Raw genomic sequence first — 9,353 nt, forward strand, 5'->3', positions numbered from 1 at the left:
TAATTTTATTTTGGTGCAATTGCAATTCTAAAACAAGGGGAGAAATAAAAGTGAAATTGCTCTGGCTGTTAAGAAGAAACCTGTCATTATTGCCCTTCTGCCCCTCTCCCCGCAAAAAGGAACAAGAATTGGCTATTGAAGTGGTGAATGTCAACCATGTGAGTAAACAGAAAGCCACTAATTAAAGGGGCAGAAGCAGCTTTAACATAAAAAGGGTGGAATTAAAGGGACAGACACCCTGAGAAGCCTCAATGACATTTTGCCAGTCCCTCCTGAGAAGGTTGGCACTGCAATTGGTTTTTTTAAAACAAAAAAAAAAATACAGTTCCCCAAATGAGGTCTAGAAACAGACACAAGGACAATATAGGAGATGCTGGAATGAAATGGGTCAGCAATCTGGATTCTACATAAAATTAAGCAAAAGGATGGCATCCACTTTTTAATTAAAAGGTCTGTGTGGCAACAAGGTTGGAAGGGAAAACCAACCTTCTCCTTACCGTGATACCCTGCACCTTCTCATCTCTCTTCCTTCCTCTCCCGTGTCTACAATTTCTAAAGTGTAGATCAGATTCCTGTGGTTTCACTCCATGCCTCACTTTTGAAAATTGGCTTCTGGTGCCAGAGCTACTCCTCTCAGAGGTGCTGCAAGTTTTACAGTGCTGACAGCATTGAACAATGGGGTTAATGTGACCCACCGCTTGATTCAGCAAAAGTTATTCCATCTCCCACCCATAGTGGCCACTTGTAAAAATGTCACTGGGCCTTTATCTGACCGGCACACGTGCTCCTGAGAAGGCAAAGAAAGGGGGGGCAAGCTTGCTCGTTCCAGCACATGTGCTGGGGTCTTGGAAGCCGTAGCAAATCAGCAAAATTTCAGCACCAGGAGAGGGGGGCGGGGAGAAAGAGAACCATCTAAAAAAAATAAAGTAAAAGGAGATAGAGGCTGGAAGTATATATGTAGCACAGGAGTGTTTTTGACAATTACCTCCTTGATAAGTTTATTGGGTGGCCATAGGTGAGCAACTATTTTTTCAGCCTCAGTTCCATATCCGCAATATGATATGAACTATCTGCGTGGACTAGCAGAAGCAGAATAAATCATTAGTCTCATATAAAGCAAACAGGACCAGTTTCCCTGCATCTCTCGATGGGTGGGCTGTGCCAAGGCTCTGTTGGGACTAAGAGCCTCCCCCTTTCTCCCATTTCTTTTAGCTGATCAAGGAGAAGTTGTTAGATCTTCTTGGCCAGGAAGAGGAGGAAGGAAGCCACGATGAGAATGTGGTAAGTAAGCATGAGGTTCCCTGGGCCTAAAGCAGGTGTAGGGCGTACAAGAAGCCCTCGCAAACCAGACTGGTTCATTACCCTGCAATGCTCACTTTCCGTGGGTGGGTAAGAATTGAAGCTGTGGTTCATTTCTGCCGTGTGAGGCATTTTAGGCTGGAGTTTACCTGACACGGGCTCATTGGTCCTGATGGGGTTTTGAAAGTTTGTCGGCTTTCAAGAAAAGTAAAGAAGAGCAAAAACTTTGGGGTATTTCAGGTCCTTGTGAGCTTAAACTAAACAAGCAAAAGGACACATCTATCATGCTGTGTCAAGAGCAAAATAGTTGTTAGCCACAGAAATAAAAGATAGATTAGACCTTTTATGGAATACATTGGAGGATGGGACTGTTTGAATCAGAGCCCTGTGTGCATGGTTTATTTAGATTGTTGTTATTTTAGCCCCTTCCCACAATTCAAAATAATCTTGGTTTGTTGACATTTTTTAAAACGCAGATGATAGCTAAATACATGTGTTTGTGTGTTTGTGTGTATGGATTTTATATCACCTTCTACCTCAATGCAGGTCCCAGTATGGTAAATAAATAAATCACAGACATGATCCAGCCAGAGTTAAGCACATATTTCTATGGAGTGTCAACCATGTTCTTAAATCCATCCCACTGAAATCAATGGGTCTTTAAATTTGCAATCCTGTACATATAAGCTGACAATAAGACCCACTGAACAAAGTGGAACTTAACCCTGGAATAAACATTCTTTGGCTTGTATTGCACAACACTTAAACTTGGATGGATTGTGTTCTGTATTTTTACAGATTCTTTGCTCCCTCAGATTTAAAATTTTACCAATAATTCAGTTTGAGCTGTCAGGTTTAAAGCAGAATACTGAACATGTTTACCCAGTGTGAGATATTTCTGAGTTCAGTAAGACTTACTTGCGTATTTTCAGATTGCAGCTGTTTAAACCCCCAAAGACATTTGCTTTTCCAAATTTGACACCACACACACGCCCACACAAAATGCACATTTCAAAACCGATGGTTTCAGATTTCAAAGCGTGATGGTTTCAAGGTGCAAACGTCAATACTCACAAGCTGATTACTTTGAGGTTCTGTTTATTTCAATGGATAAATTGAAATAAGTGCTTAACTCACTTCTAGTGGAATGAACAAGCTTTAAGCATGTTTATGGCTCATGTCCAATATTAATGTACATTTTGACACTAATAGTACAATATTTGTTGCAGACGCAAACAAACACATATATACATATACAACACACACGACACACACACACACACACACACACACACACACACACACGGTTGCCATGACCATTTCCGCTAGATTTGTTTTTGGGGGCTTAGACTGCCTTGCTGAAAGCCACAGTGCTGCTTTGGAATCTCTGGATTCAGTGTTTGAAAATCACAAGTGCAGCTGTTTCATCAAAAGTGGAAGCTAATCTTACATAAGCTCCCTCCACTCCAAGTTTCTTTTCCTAATCTGTTTCAGTTCTAGGCACCTTAATAGTATGAGGAATTGGATCCTCCCAGCCCCTCGGGCAGATATTAAAGTAAAACCTAGCATTTGTATATCACTTCTCAGTCTGGTCCAAGCACTCCCCATGCATTGTCTCAGCAGTCCTTACAATGTCCCTGGAAGGTAGGCCAATGTGTTATCCCCGTATTGCAGATGGAGAGCTGAGACTGAAGGAAGAATTGGTTGCCTAAGGCCACCTAGTGAGTTCATGACTGAGGTGAGATTTGAACAAGGCCCTTCTATGCTTACTGCCTCTTTAGCCCCTGCACTGCACACCACGTTTCCTTTCTCTCTCTCTCTCTTTCTCTTTCTCTTTCTCTCCTTCCCCAGAGCACATGCGAGCCCTTGCCAAACCACTCCGATCCCATCAGCCACACTGTGACGGTCCCCCTGCAGACGACCCTGGGCACGCTGGATGAGATTGCGTGCTGACAGCAGCCCCTCGGCACCATGGATATCCAGATGGCAGAAACTCTTATCCCCCCCTCTGCCCCCCACCCCCGGAAGCCAGGGAATCTTGCTCAGGTTCGCCGCACAGGGTGGGTTGGGGTGTGGACGACCACGGAGGAATTTGCTATGCATCCAACTCTTCTCTTTCTCTTCTTGCCAAAATCCAGCGAGAGGCGCTTTGGACTCAGTCGCGTCCCTCTGTCCACGTAGGGAGGGGAGGAGGAGGAGGAGGAGGAGGGTGTGCGAAGGGGCAGGGCAGGGTTGTCTTCGCCAGCAGACGCCGCGCCTCAGTTTTTTGTGGTTTTATTTTTTGAACTGTACAAATCCGACAACCAAGGAACCGTCATTTCATAAACTGCCAATGACTGTACAAAAGAAGCCTGCATGCCAGTCTTTTTGATGGCAATATCTCCCCCACTTTCTTCTTTCTTTACAAGCCGTGTCTTAACAGCTGTTACTTTTTTTCCACGACAAAAGAGGAGGCCACGGCACAGACGTCCCCTCCCTCTCCCCGTCTGTCCCGTCCCGTCCTGTCCCCCCGCCCAAGAGTTCACAATTACATGACACCACAAGCTGAGTTAGGAACAATCAAAGGCCTGACCGACCTTCAAAAAGCCACTGTTCCTTTTGTCTTCGTCTCAATCTGTGAAAGGGTCTCGGAGCCCTGCTTGAGATCCTTTATTTGGACCCGGTCACTGGCCACCAAGGTGAGCAGGCTCAGCTACAAAATGGCTCCCCTCATCTTACCGCTGCAGACCGCCGCCCCCCCTACACACAGGCACCCACAAACACACCAGCCCCGTTGGCACTCGTAAGCCACAGCTTCTGTCTTGTTCAGATTGGTGTGTAATAATACAACATGTGTGTCTCAGGGCTGAGGGTGGGCATGGGGGGGGGCTGTGTTCAATCGACATTCTGACCTACCCTGCTTCCTCATTCTATTAAAGGTGGTCTTGTGGAAGGGGCCAGTTTGTGCTGCATCTGTTTATTTGCACCGTCGCGGATGCTTGACCAGAGCTGGGAACCTGCAGAAAGGGGGAGGGGTCTCTTTGCAGACATTCTTTGTTTTTCTTAACACCAAAAAGAGAAGTTCGGACTATTAGTCAACATGCTCTTAACATTTTAATTGGGCTTAATCCATTGCTGACCAAGTGAGCAGCCCTACACTCGGACACAGTGGCCTGCTTTGTTCCTGTTTCATAGAACTGTAGAGTTGGAAGGGACCACAAGAGTCATCTAGTCATTCCTGCAATTGCAGGAATCTTTTGCCCAACGTTGGGCATGAACCTAAGATTAAGTGTCTCGTGCTCTACCTGCCAACTGAGCTATCTCAGGTCGTAGCTATGTTGCTTAGTTTCATTTAGCTATGTTGTGGTTTGTTGGAATGTCCAGACCCAGTCCAGCAAACTCACCATGGTTTGTTTTCTGGCAACAAATTGCCATGGTTTGTTGTTAGCTTGCAAACCATGGCTTGTTTTAACAGTAGCTTGACTTTTTGTCCTGACCCATTAACTCTTGCGTAACCGTGGTTTGTGCCTCTGCATTGCAGATACTTGCCAAAATACAGGGGCACTAGGCAATATCATCTGGAAAATAAACCACAGTTCATAGCAACAAGCTGTGGCTTGTTTGCTTGTCTGTGACATCAGGTGGTTTCTTGAAATCACGTGATTTCTTCCATGGCTGAGACAAACCATGGCTTAGTGTTATGTGCAAACGCAACCAGTGAAACCACACAGCAACCATTCTTTAGGAATGGCATCATGTTGGCTGTGTGATTTCTTAGTGTGTTGATCAGTGTCATTTTCCTTACTGAAGTTTGATGGCATCCAGTGTCACAACATCCCTTCTCATGTGTGATGCTTTGATTAACTCTGTGGTCCCATGAGCTCTTGCTTCTGAAGTATTTGGTGAGCATTCCAATCTGATTTCTTTGAACAAAAAAAAGAACATGATAGGATTTGCTATGGAAAGACAGCACCCAATTTCAACCCAAACAATAGTTCAACACACACACACACACACACACACACACACACACACACACACACACGGTCCTTTTCTGGCTTCCATTAGAAGTTTGAATTTCAGTAAGAAAGCAACACAATAATGCAGGAAACCCCTTTTTTCCCTTTTCCTTTTAGGTCAGTTGTTTAGAAGGGAATGTCTGGACAAAATGAAAACTGCTTGCCTCTCATGTTGCTTAAGCTAGAAAGTCTACAGATAATGTGCCATTGTGGGACAAGGTGTGCTGGCACATCATAAATACTCATTGGAAGATGCACAATGTATCAGGGAGCAGTTCCAGGAAATAAAAGGCTATTTGATCTATTTCCAAAGAGACCTCTGGCCTGAACAGCTTTTAAGGATTGTGGGGGAAGGATTGCAGCAGGAAGCAGCTCAGGTGGTTAGATTGTCTACAGTTAATTTCCTAGTAAAGATGACACATATTCCTCATAGAATGCCCAGAAGAATAGAGGAAAAGTGGAAGAGAAGGGGCTTGTGAAATAGGTGTATATGAATTTGGTTTGTGCATTGTGTCTAACCAGCTGTGGAAAGAGCAAGCTTCTCTAATGCAGGTAATTTAACAATTGCAAAAGATCTAGTAGGAAAATGAACAGTGCAATTCCATCCCTGTCTACTCAAAAGCCCCACTGAGTTCAATGAGGCTTTCTCCCCTATACAAGGGAATAGGATGTGCAGCCTAAGTGGATAGCATTTCTGTATCTAGTAGGTCTTTTTTCAAGCTACAATTAGCTTCCAGGTCTTAAGCCCTAAACCTCAGCAAAACATGCCCAAGAACTACACACAACATGCCTTAAAGAGTTTCCTGCAGCTTCAGCAAAGCTGAAACACCCTTTCACCAAGAATGCCTCCTGTCACCTCCATTTATTTATTTGAAAACTATGTAAATACTACTTAATGTTTTGAAGCTGTGTGTGACACAAAACTATGAAGCACAATCAAAACAATAGATCTGTATAAAGACACAAAGCAAAGCAGAAATACGTATGCAATCCCAGCTGATGGGCTGTGTTGTGTGCAAGTAAGGTCTGTGGTCAGCACATTGCCTGTATGAACAAAACATGTTTCCAGCACGTGGCGAAAAGGTAGTACGGCTTTCTCATGGGGGAGGCTGTTCCAAAGGGTAGGTGTGTGATTTCTGTAAAAGGCCTCTTACAAGTGGATTCAAAGTGGAACATTGACACTGTGGTGCCACCAAGAGGATTTCAACTGCTTATCTCTGTTGAAGGTGTGTAGGATTTTGCCAAAGAGTGTTTGATGAATTGCCGTTTCTTGCTCCTTTTAAAAAACAAACCCAGATGCAACATAGCAATATATAATAAAGAACCTCTGCACGTATAAGTGCTTTTCCCTCGTGGCTATGCAACTGCACTTGGAATTATTATTATTATTATTATTATTATTATTATTATTATTATTATTATTATTATTATTATTATTAATTTATATACTGCCCTATACCTGCAGGTCTCGAAGCAGTTCACAGAATAAAAGCATCAGGACTGACTTCCTTTGGCAGATGTGTTTCCCATATACCTGTGTCCTGGTGCCTGCCTTAGTTTATATTGTATTTATTGCGTTTATCATGCTCTGCCCTTTACTGTTGACATTCATATTTATACGTCCAATTTTTTATTATTATCATTTCACCCTGCCTAAAACAATGAATATATAACAAAAAGAAACCCTAAAATTATTTAATTGCACCTAACATGCATATGATCTTGTACATTAGGGTTCCAATATGTAAGAAAAGTGCTCCTTTCATCATTGAATATGTCATCAACCTTCCCTCCCTGACCTAGACAAAACGAGTTAAATTGATCATACACGCTATATCCCAGATACTCATTAGCCACTGTATCTCCCCCCCCCCCCATTTATAACTAACAGGCATTCTATCAGCATTCACCTTTAATCCTATTCCAAAACTGCATGGGAGCTGCTGATTTCATTTGACAAAAAAGTACAACTCGAGGGCCTAAGGAAAGGGTGCCTCCCCAAACCGTACCCACCTGACATGTCACATCAGGTGGGTGGATCAGCTACAAGACCAAGTTCCTCATGGGGAGCTTTCTCTCATAGCCATCCATTCCAAAAGCAAGACTGAAATCCTTACCCATCGGTTGATACCCGACCAAGTTCCCCATGAAGAAGACAGTTGTGCAGCTGATCCCCACAGAAAGCATCTTCGCCAGTTCTATGCTCAGCATTCTACTCCTTTACAGAGCCTCTTGGACTGCAGTTCCCATGTGCCACTGGCGGTTGGTGCTGTATAAAGGGCTTTTGACAGGTGGGTTACCCAGCTCACCTGTCAAAAGTGGGGGCAGATCTGCCTGGCCAGAAAGGTTCCTCACCCCTGGTCAAAGGGAAGATTATAATTAAGTCATTTTCTCTATATTAGGAATTAATTAGGGATTTATTAGATGCAGAACTTTTGGAGATTAATTACTTTATCTTTTGGCACGCCCAATAAATTTAGTTTGCATCTGCTCTAATTGCATTGCAGTGCCGAATATGTGTCATAGATTTTGAGATAGGTTCAACTTAGTCTTCATGGGGTGATGCGCCATCTAAATCAGGGGTGGCTAACTTGTTATTGCACTCCAGCTCCCATCATCCCTGATTATTGGCCATGCCAGCTAGAGCTGATGAGACTTGGATCCCTCACCCCTGTTACAGCTACTTGTGATAGTGAATTACAAGAAGTTTATGGAGGCCCTTCCAGACCATGGCTGAGTCTTATGCAAGTACAATGCTGCATACTTGGCCAAGACCATGTACTTTCCTCACTGGTATTCAATTCCTAATTAACAGATTTGCAACCATCAGATTTCATGCACTTCCAGAGCAAACTGCAAACACTTCCAGTTTACTGAGCATTCAGCCTGATTTGCCTGCAGAGAGATTAGACAATGTGGGCTATTTAATGAGCATTCATTTGGATTTGTGTGTGGGGAGGTTAGAAGACATTGTGTTAAAGCAAGTGCTATTCCCCACACTCCCAGGGTGTTTTACAATCACTTTGTTTGTGATTTTTGTGCTTTTATATTGTAAACTGCCCCGCAATCCCTGGATGAAGGGCAGCCTAGAAATTTAATGAATAATAATAGTAATAATTTGCACATTCCAAAACAATATGTGAACTGAAACACAGCCACCCTTTGAAATCCTTGCTTCACCCACAATTTGCAATGTGCTTCTCCTGCTGGATAATGTGTGCGAATTTGCATATGCTTGGATAAGGTGTGTGTAAAAAACGTATACATTTGCGAAATAATGTACAAAAATGCATTGCATTAGGGCAAATTGGTTTTGCAAAAATGTGTGGAACTCAGAAGAATTGCATGTAAACATATGCAACCTTAGGAGAAATTCACGCTGATGCGCTGATGAATTTTCATGAGGGTTTTAACAACAAATAATTTGCAAACTGGTGTGGAACTGCGAAGAGCTGAACTTCAGAATGGAGATGGTCACCCTCCTCTGCACATGTTTCAGCTTGTCAGTATCTTTCTGAGGGAGTATACCAGGGAAGAAGGGCTGGGAAAGAAGACGAGAAGTTCAGTCATGGATCTATTGATGAGTTAGTGCACAGCAAGCCATTATTTCAAATCTCCTTGTCTCCTGGCATCAGCAACTTTTCATGGGATACAGCTTGCCCTGTCTTATTTTCTAGTCCAAAACATTTTGGTACCTGAGACCAAAGCAACAAGCACCACCACCCAATGATAGGACCCTCTCCCTGCTGATGGACTTGTGGTACAATCTAGAGGTTTGTGGACTGCCTCCCTATGTTCATGTCAATCTGTATGCAGCCCAGCTCACCCAAATTATGCTGCCTGAGGCAGTCAGTCACCCTCACTTTCTTGGGCAGAGCCATACCACACATTTAAAGCACACACCCCCAAAAAAATCCTGGGTATTGTACTTTTTCCTTCATAGAGCTACAGCTCTCAACAATTATGAAACTAGAGTTCCCCTGATTCTTTGGCGGAAGTCACGTGCTTTAAATGTGCATGGGATGTGCTTTGGATGTATGGTGTGAATCTGCCTAT

The 9,353-nt window shown here is 43.4% G+C and overlaps 1 protein-coding gene across 5 annotated transcripts in view; it reads left to right on the forward strand.

The window, feature by feature from the left end:
* Positions 1-9,353, forward strand: part of LOC308571108 (acid-sensing ion channel 2) — a 403,467-nt gene that overhangs the window by 393,740 nt on the left and 374 nt on the right. For 3 of the 5 annotated variants that reach the window (XM_081166502.1, XM_081166504.1, XM_081166503.1), the window contains 2 exons: positions 1,213-1,281; positions 3,151-4,235. In XM_081166502.1, coding sequence (XP_081022628.1) covers positions 1,213-1,281; positions 3,151-3,252 — 171 coding nt within the window. In that variant the 3' untranslated portion in view covers positions 3,253-4,235. Of the gene's footprint in view, positions 1-1,212; positions 1,282-2,973; positions 3,038-3,150; positions 4,236-5,414; positions 5,675-9,353 lie in introns of those variants that run through there. The other 2 variants (XR_014001279.1, XR_014001280.1) reach the window with 2 other exon arrangements.

The sequence above is a fragment of the Podarcis bocagei genome (genome assembly GCF_964188305.1).
Source record: "Podarcis bocagei genome assembly, chromosome: 13".
Taxonomy (NCBI): Eukaryota; Metazoa; Chordata; class Lepidosauria; order Squamata; family Lacertidae; genus Podarcis; species Podarcis bocagei.